This window comes from Rutidosis leptorrhynchoides, chromosome 7 (genome assembly GCF_046630445.1).
Source record: "Rutidosis leptorrhynchoides isolate AG116_Rl617_1_P2 chromosome 7, CSIRO_AGI_Rlap_v1, whole genome shotgun sequence".
In the NCBI taxonomy this organism is placed as follows: domain Eukaryota; kingdom Viridiplantae; phylum Streptophyta; class Magnoliopsida; order Asterales; family Asteraceae; genus Rutidosis; species Rutidosis leptorrhynchoides.
The window spans coordinates 24515952-24532852 of NC_092339.1; the positions used below are offsets into that span (position 1 = coordinate 24515952).

The following is a 16901-nucleotide window of genomic DNA, read 5'->3' on the forward strand; positions in this document are numbered from 1 at the left end:
ACTCCACCCTAACTGTAACTCCCGTATAAAGTATTTGATGTAGCTCACTAAAGAGGATGCTACTCATTGGCGGGATTTACCTAGCATGGACATCATATATTAATAGATTTTCAAGTGATGTCGAATTTTATAAAATTAAATTCGAATTTTATGCCCGTAAGTATACACGGGTTAAATGCTAGTATATCACATTAATCTTGTGATTGTAGCTAATATATACTCCAATCCGAAAGAGATTAACTAATTCATATACAAATTTGGCTTAACTCGAGTCTCCAAACCTAATTTAGATTAAACTTAATCAAACGTACGTGTAAGCACAACTACACCTATAGGATACAAAATTACAAAATAATATGTATAAAAATAAAACATTCAAACGGACTGTACACTTGCAAATACTTTAGATCAAATTCGCAATTTCATCCGTTCATCACCATGGTTAGTCGTCGTGAATTACATATATTACACCTGAAATTGCAAGCTAAAACATGAAAGGGGGAAAATATGGCCGAAGAAAAGCTTTAGAGTACTGGGTACAGCGGTGAAAGGCGACTTAGACTTTGATTTCGTTTCATACTCTTATCTTGAAAATCAACTGAATAAGCAAGCATGTTTACCTCAACAATTTTTATGCTGATAGAATCATATATATATATATATATATATATATATATATATATATATATATATATATATATATATATATATATATATATATATATATATATATATATAATCAGTAAAACGAATAATACTAAACGCATAGCTCTTAACCTCAACAATAATTTTCGCATGTTTCAAACTGGTTATCTAAATTGATTCTTTTGTCAACTAACTTAAATGAAATTGACATTAATTTAATACCGGGTAATCATCTTCATCAGATGTAACACGTTTTGAAACCATTAACAGCACAAAACTGTGGTCCAAACCTAGAGTCATCCATCCATTCCATATTGACATGGAAAAAAGTAAATATGAGTCAAGAAGAAGCTGGTGAGCATTTCAAAATAACGTACAGAAACGGGTCAAAACAGGTTTTTTAAGAACTTCAGATGTAAAGTTCCTTAGAGATAAATAACTCATATAAGGCTTTAAATGGAAGGTGGTAAAATGGATAACAGGTCAAAACAGGTCTATGCTTGTATATACAGGCTGAGTCACTTGGCTCACCCACAAACACCATTTTTTATTTTTGACTTTTATATATGGAATAAATATGAATATATGAATTATGCATAATGTGCTACATATGATTATTATGGGAACTATATGACCTACAAAATTAAGCCAAGACTTTTCAATAGAGCTGAGCTTTTACCACATTCGAATACATTTAGGATGATTTATAACCCATTGACAGATCTATATTTTTCTCTTGAACCATTTAGACGAAGAAAAAAAAAACAGCTCAAGATCCCCCACCAAGCGTTCGGAGGTGTGGTACAGAAACAGTAATAGTTAATCTTCCCGAGCCACAATCAAGACAAAATCTACAATGATGGCCATGAAATGGTAAAATATGAAGATGGCCAGCCACATATTTATCCAACATTTATCAAGTATCGTTCAAGCCAACTAGGTTAATCATATTGTTAACAGAATAAATTGTCAATAAGTGGCCATTTTGACCCATAAGTGAAACATGAATGTGATTTTTATTGGTTGATGAGAATAAATGGACCGGGTTTTCGATAGGGAAGTGTATGATGTATTGGATGGGATATCGGTTACTAAAGAAGCATATAAACTCGTTTTAGTGACAGATGAACATCAAGACAAAAGGTTTAGTGAAAAATTAATTGAAGTTCTTGAGAAGCATATAACGAACTTCTGATTCCCGTTCAAGTTTGTTTGAACCATTTATGTTTTCGCAGTTCTGAAACATTAAGTTTAGCCTTTTGGGTTGCAATCTTATGTTGTTTATGTCTGTAACCGTTTGTTAATCAAATCATACTTTATAACCTTTTTTTTGTTTGATGTCTAAGACAAATAACAATATTCAGCTTAAGGGTACGTTTGTTTACCTCTTAATTGAATGTCAGTAGCGCTGCTGAACCATTCAGCATTCAACGCGTTTGTTTCTGACCCCTGAATGACAGATGTTTCTTAATGGTTCAGCACTTAGCGCTGAATCATTCAGAGCTTAACTATCTCTTAACCATTAAACACCTAAATTTTATGTAACATACTCTTTAAATTACATCAAAAACACTTATTAAACAACTTTATTATAGTTTTTATTTATGTCAAAGGTTAATAAGGTAATTTTACATCATTCACATTATTCTTTCAAAATGATTATTAAACGAGTTATTTTCATTCAGAAGCTTTGAATCATTCAGATTATGAATCATTAAACGCTAAATCATTTAGTTTTATCAAACGCATCCTAAGGTTTCAATAAATAGAGGTGACAATTTAACCTATAAATGGGTTGAAGATTTCAGCTAACCATCATTTATATTTATATTTAAGTAGATAGAAGCAATTGAACCAATAATTTGATTTTATTTCACCATTTTCCAATTATTCTACTGGTTCCTCAATTTGTACAAATTCTACAAATAATTTATTCAGGGGTTCAATTCAACCCAAATTCTACAATTACACTTAACATTAATCCTAAAACAACACCAATCCTAAAACAATATGATAATTAGCATCGATTGTTCGTTGGTAACGTAACTGGTTCTAAATGCCAAGAACTTTCTGGGATCCCGTGTCCTCCGATTCCGGGCACACGAAAAGCCGGTATACGGTGCGAAAAACACAACATTTCTCTCTTTGAAAATGCACGAACCATTTCAAACCCATCTTCACCTTGCAACCGCTCGTAAAAAGTCAAACAACCTTTGACTTCTCCCAATCTAGCCGCCATTATTTTCTCACCGTCACTAAAATCAGACAAAATCTCGACCACCCAACACTTGTAGTTACCGTAATCAACCTCATTCCATCCCGATTTCCAGTTTTTGTAAACCGCCCAAATCTCACCCTTTAATGGGTAAATCTTGTAAAGGGAAGAATTAGAACTACTGGTACTTTTAAAACAGTTGACTAAATGTGAGAATTGTCTTAAGTCAACGTTGATAATGACATCTTTTGCTCTAAACTTACCGCATACAATAGGCAAGTTTCGATTTTTCCAACTCGTTTCGATTTCAAGAACAGGTTCGGGTTCTAAAAATGTCACAGATAATCGAGTTGGTGACATCATGCTTTTTACAAGAACATATTGGCGAGGCATAGAGTCTTTGCCAGAGTATGCAGCCCAAACTTGGCCCGTTGTGAAGTCATTTGAAGACCAGTTAGGGCCCAAAAACGAGTCAGGGCTCGGTGTAGGACCCACGGATTCAAGATTTTTATTTTTTTCTTCATCTATGATTTGACAATCGGTTGGTAAACTTACGATTTTCAACGTTTCTTGATTAGGGTTTCTTAGGGCTAACTGGTCAAGCTCAACCATGCCACCATGCACCCCATAAATCTCACCACCCGTGAACCAATACGCAGGAACAACATGAGCCAACATGTACAAATCACGTGGACCAATATGAAAATTATTAACCGTTTGACCCGTTTGTCTCTCATATATACTTTTGAACCCATCTACTCTCACTAACGGGTAACACTCAACACCATTATATATAGAATAATCAGATATAATTTCAACTAGCTTAAATGAACAACCTTTAATAATATCAGGATTGTATGACCATTCTTCAAGGTCAAAACTGTCATAAACAGCCCAAACTTCACCTTTTTTGGGGTAAATTTCAAATAATTCCTCTGTAATTCCAGAATTCCATGAGCACTTGTACGAAAATACCCCTTTCGACTCAATCGTTCCACTCGATTCAGAATCTAAACAAAAAGATCCACAAGCAACAGGTAAACCTGCATCAAACCATCTCCTTTCACCTTCAGTAATTGGAATCGGTTTTAACCATGTAACTTCAATTTCACTCCCTAATTTCTTACCAATTTGAGCATATCTACTACCAATAAACGGGGCGGTTAAATTACAATGAACCGCCCAAATATCCTTTGTTTCAATAAGATCAAATGTCCTGCAATTATCAAAAGCATAAAAATCTTGTTCTTGTGCAAGTGAATCCGAGTTAATATCAGTTTCTTGACCTTTATACCCTTCTGAAATCACCTCAGAAGAAGACGAACCCGATTCAGGTAAGCTTAAATTGTTAACAACAACTTTATCACCAATGTTATTGTCTGACCCGTTATTTTCATCGGGGTTATTATCAAAAGTTTCATAATTGACCCAACTAGTACCTCGCTTAATATCAAATGTGACCCGCTTTTTCTTGTCAGATAATACAGAATACGCCTCTTGTAAAAGCTTAAGAGCCAATTCAGTAGCTGGGAACTTGTATTTAATCGGTTGTAAAAGTGAAACGAGTTTTTGATATTGACAAGTTATATCAGTGAAAGTGGATGAAGGCATAAGTTGAAGAACCCAATAGTAATCGGTTTTATAACCTGGGATTATGTTTGTTGAAGCAGATAGAATCTCGCATACGCTAAGCATCGGACTAACATGATCAAGAGCGGGAAAAAGTTGTTGGGCTTTTTTTAGTTTTGTTCTAGCAGCAATGTACTCATTAGCAATAATCAATTTTTCGGCCTCTGATTTTTCTCGAAGAGCTTCTACTTTGTTGTAAGACATGACAGTTGGTTTAATCCAACAGACTTCGAAAATAACAACCTTTTCCTGCATGTAAGCTCCATGTTAAATTTAATGAAAAAGAAGATCAATGCAACATAAAACCTTGTGTTGTAGTTCATGTGGTAGTGGTCTGCCTCTCTTAACGATAGGACTATGAGTTCGACTCCCATGGGGTGCAGCATTGCACACAAGGTTGCCCTTAACCCTTAAATTCCACCCAAGGGTGCCTTGCGCACATCGCGTTGCGGGGGTAGTAGGGGAGGGGGTTTTACCGCCCATACCCTCAGATTGGGTCGGGTTTCCTCCCGGGCAGCAGTTGGGGCGGGTTATGCAACTGCGGAAGATGAACGCATGGGTGGTTTAGTCCCCCTGAGTACTATTCAGACAAAAAAAAATCAATGCAGCATAAAATCTGAACTTGTATGTATTTCCAATCATTGATAGTAAAAGTGGAATTACAAGGATTCCTACAAAATCTTTTTTTACCACAATTGCACAATTACCATAAATAAAACATTGTCAAATTAAGCATATAGAGCTGTTTTTATCTTTTCAGGAAGTTCAACTAGGGGCGCATACACAATTTACTGTAACTAATTAATTCAAAACATTCATTCGTACCAATTTTGGATTAACAATTAACAATTAGGCTTACAGATTCCTATTATTTTCAAGAATGAAGTATGGAATTAAAATTGATAAAAACGACACTTTGCTAATTACGTATAGTAATTATGTTATACTCAATAATTTGCATATTAAAACATGAGTAAGCAAATTAATGTTAATTCCAACTCGAAATTCAATTCATTTACGATTATACTTTTGTAATACCCCAATTAAACTCAACTTCCAGATCTATTTTAGATTAATCAAAATTAGAGTAATACTGATCCAAATTCTTAAAATTCCCTCAATCAATCACAAAATGTAGTAATTGATAAGCCTAAAAAAAGTAGCATTAACAAATTAAACAGACTGATCAACAATTGAGCACGATTAACAGCAAAACAGACTAAAATGCATTTAGATTACCTCGAGAATAGAGAAATCGATTGGTATATTCTGAGTATTTCTCACGCGCAGAAGATACAAACTCAGCCAATTATACTAAGATTAAGATGAAGGTTAATTCGCAGGGTCTTTGTTCTGTGTCACACAGATTGATGTTGTTAAACATTGGGTTAGGGTTTCTTTAGTAGCGAGAAACATATTCACGGTTTAGAGTTTTGTTTGGAACATTAGGCTAGAGAGAGAATAATTAGCTGTGAATATTGTTGCAAACGGACGTGGCAGCCGGTTTTTGACAATTTTCTCACGATTTTTCATGTTGAGTTAACTTTGAGTTGTGACTGTGACAAATAACTAACGTTTGGGTTTGAGTTTGGGTTTAGGTTTGTGTTTAGATTTGGGTTTGGGTTTGCTACATCATTTGTAACAACTTACAATATGTGACTCGGTAGTAAAATGTACTAATTGTTACTCCTCACTTAAATTTTCCTCAAATATTCAAGCTCAAAAATATATTCCACGAGGTTTGGGTTAGATAATACGGAGTACTAATCTAAATTTCTTAAATTGTGTATAGTTGTGTAATATTTGGTGGTCAATGTGAACTTGGTGACCAAAATCAACTTGATGAACAAGATGAAGCTATGCTATAAATAATTGTCCACTAATACAACGAGGTTATGGTTAAGGTATATAAGAGTAACAAACAAGGAAACATCTTGCAGCCTAAGTTAGGATATCGCGCTTGCCGCCTGGTGACACAATGTTGGGAAATGCGAAATGCCCTGCATTCGAATTCTTCAATTTGCTCGGTGTGATGACCCGGAAATTTCTGATCAAATTTAAACTTAATCTTTGTATGATTAACATTTCTGACGCGATAAGCAAAGTCTGTAAAACTGAATCTAAAAATTTTTGAACTACTTTCATATATTCAAATACCTTTCGGTTGTTTTCGACGATTCGCGAACAATTATATGTAAATAGATACATATATACTATAACTTGAAAAGGTAACAATGTATTAATTGTTTGATACCGTACATTAAACTTATTGGTTTAAATATCTATTTGAATATATATGATAAGTTGAAATATTTATTATTAAAATTTATTTATAAATAACTTCCGATGTGTATTTAAAAACTGATTTATGTATATTAAAAAGATATATACATATATATAATTTCAAGTTATTTAGTAAACGATAGTAACATTCGTTTATTGATTCGATTGATATTTAGATAAGTTAACTAAAGCATTTAAGATGAACCAGTAAAACACTAATTTGCTACAGTATTTTCAAATTGCTACAGTACCTAAAATGCTACAGTGTTTTCGAAAATCACTATTTGCTACAGTGAATTGCTACACTAATAATAATGAAAATGCTATTTTAAAATGTATTTTAACAAATAGCGAGACGATGATTTATAGATGTAAATGACCAAAACACTCAAATGTATAAGTTATATTTTGAGTGATATAATTTAGGGATAATTTAAGGCTATATTTTGACTAAGGTACGTGTCCCAAAATGTAATGTACAAGTTTTCTCAGCGTAAGAAGGGACATTCGAAAAACCGGAACCGGGACATAAGTCGAGTGACGACGTACGACTTATCGAAACAAAAATTACAAATCAACTATGCACGAGAATAAAATATAATATATAATTAATTAATTTAAATTATATATTATATATATTATAAAAATATGTCGACGAGCTAGTTGCCAAAACATTGTGAGCTGGAAAAGTTTCCCATGCGATCGCATGGGAATTACACTGCCCAGCCATGCGATCGCATGGCAGTGGAAATCAGGCCAGGTCTATAAAGCTCGTAAGTTTTGTTCGAATATATTTACTTTTTTTCTCAAAATCTCTCTGTCTCTCAAATATATATATATATATATATATATATATATATATATATATATATATATATATATATATATATATATATATATATATATATATATATATATATATATATTATTAAGATTAATATTATTATTATTAATCTTATTATTTTTATTAGTAATATTATTAGTATTATACATAAAATACTACGACGAGGTTATGTCCAAACGATTTCAAAACAAGTTTACGAGCAAGGTAGAGTTAAGGAAATTATGGGTTATTGCCAAGGAGGTTATGGGTAATGTTCGGGGGTATATTTGTGAATCAAACCTAGTGTTTATTGAAATGTCTCGTTCTTATTGATTAAAAACGTTCCATATTAATTGATTTCGTTGCGAGGTTTTGACCTCTATATGAGACGTTTTTCAAAGACTGCATTCATTTTAAAACAAACCATAACCTTTATTTCATCAATAAAGGTTTAAAAAGCTTTACGTAGATTATCAAATAATGATAATCTAAAATATCCTGTTTACACACGACCATTACATAATGGTTTACAATACAAATATGTTACAACAAAATAAGTTTCTTGAATGCAGTTTTTACACAATATCATACAAGCATGGACTCCAAATCTCGTCCTTATTTAAGTATGCGACAGCGGAAGCTCTTAGTAATCACCTGCGAATAAACATGCTTAAAACGTCAACAAAAATGTTGGTGAGTTATAGGTTTAACCTATATATATCAAATCATAATAATAGACCACAAGATTTCATATTTCAATACACATCCCATACATAGAGATAAAAATCATTCATATGGTGAACACCTTGTAACCGACATTAACAAGATGCATATATAAGAATATCCCCATCATTCCGGGACACCCTTCGGATATGATATAAATTTCGAAGTACTAAAGCATCCGGTACTTTGGATGGGGTTTGTTAGGCCCAATAGACCTATCTTTAGGATTCGCGTCAATTAGGGTGTCTATTCCCTAATTCTTAGATTACCAGACTTAATAAAAAGGGGCATATTCGATTTCGATAATTCAACCATAGAATGTAGTTTCACGTACTTGTGTCTATTTTGTAAATCATTTATAAAACCTGCATGTATTCTCATCCCAAAAATATTAGATTTTAAAAGTGGGACTATAACTCACTTTCACAGATTTTTACTTCGTCGGGAAGTAAGACTTGGCCACTAGTTGATTCACGAACCTATAACAATATATAGATATATATCAAAGTATGTTCAAAATATATTTACAACACTTTTAATATATTTTGATGTTTTAAGTTTATTAAGTCAGCTGTCCTCGTTAGTAACCTACAACTAGTTGTCCACAGTTAGATGTACAGAAATAAATCGATAAATGTTATCTTGAATCAATCCACGACCCAGTGTATACGTATCTCAGTATTGATCACAACTCAAACTATATATATTTTGGAATCAACCTCAACCCTGTATAGCTAACTCCAACATTCACATATAGAGTGTCTATGGTTGTTCCGAAATATATATAGATGTGTCGACATGATAGGTCGAAACATTGTATACGTGTCTATGGTATCTCAAGATTACATAATATACAATACAAGTTGATTAAGTTATGGTTGGAATAGATTTGTTACCAATTTTCACGTAGCTAAAATGAGAAAAATTATCCAATCTTGTTTTACCCATAACTTCTTCATTTTAAATCCGTTTTGAGTTAATCAAATTGCTATGGTTTCAAATTGAACTCTATTTTATGAATCTAAACAGAAAAAGTATAGGTTTATAGTCGAAAAAATAAGTTACAAGTCGTTTTTGTAAAGGTAGTCATTTCAGTCGAAAGAACGACGTCTAGATGACCATTTTAGAAAACATACTTCCACTTTGAGTTTAACCATAATTTTTGGATATAGTTTCATGTTCATAATAAAAATCATTTTCTCAGAATAACAACTTTTAAATCAAAGTTTATCATAGTTTTTAATTAACTAACCCAAAACAGCCCGCGGTGTTACTACGACGGCGTAAATCCGGTTTTACGGTGTTTTTCGTGTTTCCAGATTTTAAATCATTAAGTTAGCATATCATATAGATATAGAACATGTGTTTAGTTGATTTTAAAAGTCAAGTTAGAAGGAAACTTTTGTTTGCGAACAAGTTTAGAATTAACTAAACTATGTTCTAGTGATTACAAGTTTAAACCTTCGAATAAGATAGCTTTATATGTATGAATCGAATGATGTTATGAACATCATTACTACCTTAAGTTCCTTGGATAAACCTACTGGAAAAGAGAAAAATGGATCTAGCTTCAACGGATCCTTGGATGGCTCGAAGTTCTTGAAGCAGAATCATGACACGAAAACAAGTTCAAGTAAGATCATCACTTGAAATAAGATTGTTATAGTTATAGAAATTGAACCAAAGTTTGAATATGATTATTACCTTGTATTAGAATGATAACCTACTGTAAGAAACAAAGATTTCTTGAGGTTGGATGATCACCTTACAAGATTGGAAGTGAGCTAGCAAACTTGAAAGAATTCTTGATTTTATGAAACTAGAACTTGTAGAATTTATGAAGAACACTTAGAACTTGAAGATAGAACTTGAGAGAGATCAATTAGATGAAGAAAATTGAAGAATAAAAGTGTTTGTAGGTATTTTTGGTCGTTGGTGTATGGATTAGATATAAAGGATATGTAATTTTGTTTTCATGTAAATAAGTCATGAATGATTACTCATATTTTTGTAATTTTATGAGATATTTCATGCTAGTTGCCAAATGATGGTTCCCACATGTGTTAGGTGACTCACATGGGCTGCTAAGATCTGATCATTGGAGTGTATATACCAATAGTACATACATCTAAAAGTTGTGTATTGTACGAGTACGAATACGGGTGCATACGAGTAGAATTGTTGATGAAACTGAACGAGGATGTAATTGTAAGCATTTTTGTTAAGTAGAAGTATTTTGATAAGTGTATTGAAGTCTTTCAAAAGTGTATAAATACATATTAAAACACTACATGTATATACATTTTAACTGAATCGTTAAGTCATCGTTAGTCGTTACATGTAAGTGTTGTTTTGAAACCTTTAGGTTAACGATCTTGTTAAATGTTGTTAACCCAATGTTTATAATATCAAATGAGATTTTAAATTATTATATTATCATGATATTATCATGTATGAATATCTCTTAATATGATATATATATATATACATTAAATGTCTTTACAACGATAATCGTTACATATATGTCTCGTTTAAAAATTATTAAGTTAGTAGTCTTGTTTTTACATATCTAGTTCATTGTTAATATACTTAATGATATGTTTACTTATCATAATATCATGTTAACTATATATATATATCCATATATATGTCATCATATAGTTTTTACAAGTTTTAACGTTCGTGAATCACCGGTCAACTTGGGTGGTCAATTGTCTATATGAAACATATTTCAATTAATCAAGTCTTAACAAGTTTGATTGCTTAACATGTTGGAAACATTTAATCATGTAAATATCAATCTCAATTAATATATATAAACATGGAAAAGTTCGGGTCACTACATTTATCATCTCCGTTACGTCTACGTACTTTTCTACAATATTAAATCTCAATATTGATACGTTGAGATCTATGGTTATTCGATACTCTGAGTTTCGATCACATTACGATGAACGACTTTATATGCTGATAAGGTGAGTTTCATATGATCCCTTTTACTCAATACATTTTTGGGCTGAGAATACATGCAATTTATTTTAAACGCAATGGTCATAAGTACATACTAAATTCTACACTGAGTTTGAACCGAAAATCCCTTAGCTTTGGTAACTAGTAACTGTTGGTTATAAGAACCGATGGGCGCGAATAGAGGTATATGGATTCATAGGGCTTGATATCCCCGTCTGAGCTAGAGCACTAGCCTTTTAACGGACGTATGTTATTTGAGAAGCGTACACGTTGGTTTGCGTGTATTATTAAGATGATTATACAAAGGGTATAAATTATATATACGTTAAGTTTAGTTACCAGGGTGCTCAATTTCGTAGAATATTTTGATAAACGTTTCTGGATGGAACAACTGAAATCTTGTGATCCACTTTTATATACAGATTATACGAAACATTAAAACTATGAACTCACCAACCTTTGTGTTGACACTTGTTAGCATGTTTATTCTCAGGTTTCCTAGAAGTCTTCCGCTGTTTGCTTATATGTTAAACAAGCTATGTGCATGGAGTCTTACATGGCATATTTATCAAGGAAACGTTGCATTCACCAAATCATCGCCATGTATCTTATTTTGACTGCATTGTCAATGGAAGTACTATTGTAAACTTATTTACGGTGATTGTCTATATGTAAAAATCATCAGATGTCGAAAACCTTTGATTTAAATATTCATTTATGGTGTGCCTTTTCAAAAGAATGCAATGTTTACAAAACGTATCATATAGAGGTCAAATACCTCGCAATGAAATCGATGAATGACGTGTTCGTCCATATGGATTTGGAGCGATCGTCACAGTTGGTATCAGAGCGTTAGTCCTAGCGAACCAGGTCTTGCATGAATGTGTCTAACTGATAGTTGTTAAGATGCATTAGTAAGTTTGGACTTCGACCGTGTCTGCATGTTAAAAGTTTTGCTTATCATTTCTTGTCGGAAATTACATGCTTATCATTCTTAAGTCTAGACACGTTTTCCTGCATTTATTGCATAAATAGTGTATAGACAAAAATTCATATCTTAGCGTATCTGTTACTGTAAACTTTTCCTGATATCTTCCGAAAATTTCTCCGTGATTTATGGAATTTGGTATTATATATACATATGTAAATTATGTATTGAAGAATACCAAACTAAATTCTATAATCTAATTCATATCAAAAAAATCATCTCCCTAATTATACAAGATGGATCCCGTATCTAGTTCAAATTCCTTAAATTCCGACAGCTATTCCGATCTGGATATTCACCTAAACTCCGAAGACAGTGTAACCGGAATGGATCAACCAATTAGCCATCATCTATTCTGGATGAATTGGGGATGGGTTCGTAGCTTACTTAGTCATTGGAGACAAGAAGAAGGCGATCCCTTCCATCCACCACATTGCCCTCTTGGTGAAGAACCTGAAGCACTTACCGGCGAACCTGTTCGTAATACCATTTTCTCTCTCATTTCCAGAGTATCTAGTCATGATTATATACTATCTCACATTCTAAATCTTATTCGTCCGCTCGTCCGAACCACCGATCATCCCGGTATAATAGAAGAAGTCAACGAGCTTCGCGCTCGGGTAGTGGCTTTGAAGAATATGGTGCGAAGGTTACAAACACCAGTAGCAGCACCAGCAGCATAACCAGTACCACCATCATCAACAACAACAGTACCATTACCACCACCAACAACCACATCCGCATCCCACACCTCAATATCACATCTAAAAACTGTACTTCGGATATCAACATCATACGCACCGTAGTTACCAAGAAATACCAGCAACAATAACCGATGAAGTATTAACTCATTTCCCCTGATAAATTTTATGTATATTTAATATATATGAATTTTGAAATCAAAATAAATCTTTTCGTAATAAGCTATTACGTGTGAATCTTAACTGGTAGGTACTACTCGGTTAGTTCATATTACTAATATGCAATGATGTACATCCTTCCTTAACAACTTAACCATTGTTAACTACAATCTCTGTTTCAACTTAATGAATTCCATTTCATAATAAACCAAGTGTATTAATCAATTACATAATTGATTTTACATTTTCAATTTCGATATACTAGAAACTTTCCAGAAAACATCATCTGTGCCTTGTAAGGTTCACAAAGATTCCACAAGCATCAACATCCTTCACCGAGAAATAAGAATAAATAATGAAGTATCGATTACATTAGCGAAATACTCCGCAAAGATTATGTAATCTTTAATGTTTTAGAGATTAATCATTTCTAAGTCAAGTCGAAAATCAAATGAGCTTAATATGATATTAACTCATTAAATCTGTATTAGATTTGAAAAAAAATATATATACATACATATATTTTCATAAAGACGGTAAAAAAAATTCTTTTGTACAAAGTATTAATTGTAAAATCTTTAACGGGTAGGTACTACTCGAGAAATATTTAAGTTCACAATTAATATGTTACACTGTACATTCTTCAATTTTGATTCAAAAATCATTAACTATACTCACTATCTTTACAATGATATACAATCATTTCATACAAATTCAATCACATATTCTGATATCGACGGATCAGAATCCAAGCCATAACTCTGAACCGGTGACATCATTCTTAGATCTCTACATCTTTCAAAGCTATACTTTGACTTCAAAACTATGCAAGATCCTTTAGCATTGTTTTTACCGAAAATAACCTTGCAATTCCTTTTCAAAGTATCCAGTATTATCAACCATTCAACCAGTCAACGATGACCTTTCAGACTTGTAATTTTGGCATATACGTTTTCGTTACTGGGGAACCTTTCATGTGAAATGTCCCGTTCTTATTGAATAAAAACGTTCCATATTAATTGATTTCGTTGCGAGGTTTTGACCTCTATATGAGACGTTTTTCAAAGACTGCATTCATTTTAAAACAACCCATAACCTTTATTTCATCAATAAAGGTTTAAAAAGTTTTATGTAGATTATCAAATAATGATAATCTAAAATATCCTGTTTACACACGACCATTACATAATGGTTTACAATACAAATATGTTACAACAAAATAAGTTTCTTGAATGTAGTTTTTACACAATATCATACAAGCATGGACTCCAAATCTCGTCCTTATTTAAGTATGCGACAGCGGAAGCTCTTAATAATCACCTGAGAATAAACATGCTTAAAACGTCAACAAAAATGTTGGTGAGTTATAGGTTTAACCTATATATATCAAATCATAATAATAGACCACAAGATTTCATATTTCAATACACATCCCATACATAGAGATAAAAATCATTCATATGGTGAACACCTGGTAACCGACATTAACAAGATGCATATATAAGAATATCCCCATCATTCCGGGACACCCTTCGGATATGATATAAATTTCGAAGTACTAAAGCATCCGGTACTTTGGATGGGGTTTGTTAGGCCCAATAGATCTATCTTTAGGATTCGCGTCAATTAGGGTGTCTGTTCCCTAATTCTTAGATTACCAGACTTAATAAAAAGGGGCATATTCGATTTCGATAATTCAACCATAGAATGTAGTTTCACGTACTTGTGTCTATTTTGTAAATCATTTATAAAACCTGCATGTATTCTCATCCCAAAAATATTAGATTTTAAAAGTGGGACTATAACTCACTTTCACAGATTTTTACTTCGTCGGGAAGTAAGACTTGGCCACTGGTTGATTCACGAACCTATAACAATATATACATATATATCAAAGTATGTTCAAAATATATTTACAACACTTTTAATATATTTTGATGTTTTAAGTTTATTAAGTCAGCTGTCCTCGTTAGTAACCTACAACTAGTTGTCCACAGTTAGATGTACAGAAATAAATCGATAAATATTATCTTGAATCAATCCACGACCCAGTGTATACGTATCTCAGTATTGATCACAACTCAAACTATATATATTTTGGAATCAACCTCAACCCTGTATAGCTAACTCCAACATTCACATATAGAGTGTCTATGGTTGTTCCGAAATATATATAGATGTGTCGACATGATAGGTCGAAACATTGTATACGTGTCTATGGTATCTCAAGATTACATAATATATAATACAAGTTGATTAAGTTATGGTTGGAATAGATTTGTTACCAATTTTCACGTAGCTAAAATGAGAAAAATTATCCAATCTTGTTTTACCCATAACTTCTTCATTTTAAATCCGTTTTGAGTTAATCAAATTGCTATGGTTTCATATTGAACTCTATTTTATGAATCTAAATAGAAAAAGTATAGGTTTATAGTCGAAAAAATAAGTTACAAGTCATTTTTGTAAAGGTAGTCATTTCAGTCGAAAGAACGACGTCTAGATGACCATTTTAGAAAACATACTTCCACTTTGAGTTTAACCATAATTTTTGGATATAGTTTCATGTTCATAATAAAAATCATTTTCTCAGAATAACAGCTTTTAAATCAAAGTTTATCATAGTTTTTAATTAACTAACCCAAAACAGCCCGCGATGTTACTACGACGGCGTAAATCCGGTTTTACGGTGTTTTTCGTGTCTCCAGGTTTTAAATCATTAAGTTAGCATATCATATAGATATAGAACATGTGTTTAGTTGATTTTAAAAGTCAAGTTAGAAGGATTAACTTTTATTTGCGAACAAGTTTAGAATTAACTAAACTATGTTCTAGTGATTACAAGTTTAAACCTTCGAATAAGATAGCTTTATATGTATGAATCGAATGATGTTATGAACATCATTACTACCTTAAGTTCCTTGGATAAACCTACTGGAAAAGAGAAAAATGGATCTAGCTTCAACGGATCCTTGGATGGCTCGAAGTTCTTGAAGCAGAATCATGACACGAAAACAAGTTCAAGTAAGATCATCACTTGAAATAAGATTGTTATAGTTATAGAAATTGAAACAAAGTTTGAATATGATTATTACCTTGTATTAGAATGATAACCTACTGTAAGAAACAAAGATTTTTTGAGGTTGGATGATCACCTTACAAGATTGGAAGTGAGTTAGCAAACTTGAAAGTATTCTTGATTTTATGTAACTAGAACTTGTAGAATATATGAAGAACACTTAGAACTTGAAGATAGAACTTGAGAGAGATCAATTATATGAAGAAAATTGAAGAATGAAAGTGTTTGTAGGTGTTTTTGGTCGTTGGTGTATGGATTAGATATAAAGGATATGTAATTTTGTTTTCATGTAAATAAGTCATGAATGATTACTCATATTTTTGTAATTTTATGAGATATTTCATGCTAGTTGCCAAATGATGGTTTCCACATGTGTTAGGTGACTCATATGGGCTGCTAAGAGCTGATCATTGGAGTGTATATACCAATAGTACATACATCTAAAAGCTGTGTATTGTACGAGTACGAATACGGGTGCATACGAGTAGAATTGTTGATGAAACTGAACGAGGATGTAATTGTAAGCATTTTTGTTAAGTAGAAGTATTTTGATAAGTGTATTGAAGTCTTTAAAAAGTGTATAAATACATATTAAAACACTACATGTATATACATTTTAACTTAGTCGTTAAGTCATCGTTAGTCGTTACATGTAAGTGTTGTTTTGAAACCTTTAAGTCAACGAT

The 16901-nt window shown here is 32.3% G+C and overlaps 1 protein-coding gene across 1 annotated transcript; it reads right to left on the minus strand.

Annotated features, from left to right (window-relative positions):
• Window positions 1–2525: 2525 nt before the first annotated feature.
• On the minus strand, window positions 2526–5865 carry LOC139857961 (uncharacterized). Its single transcript, XM_071846809.1, has 2 exons — window positions 5729–5865; window positions 2526–4738 (listed from the first exon to the last, which is right to left on the minus strand). Exon 2 carries the CDS (start codon window positions 4691–4693, stop codon window positions 2663–2665), a length of 2031 nt encoding a protein of 676 aa, XP_071702910.1. The 5' UTR covers window positions 4694–4738; window positions 5729–5865; the 3' UTR covers window positions 2526–2662.
• Between the last annotated feature and the right edge of the window lie 11036 nt (window positions 5866–16901).

Coding starts and splice junctions, on each gene's coding strand:
- LOC139857961 (XM_071846809.1), bottom strand. CDS start 4,693: ATGTCTTACAACAAAGTAGAAGCTCTTCGAGAAAAATCAGAGGCCGAA.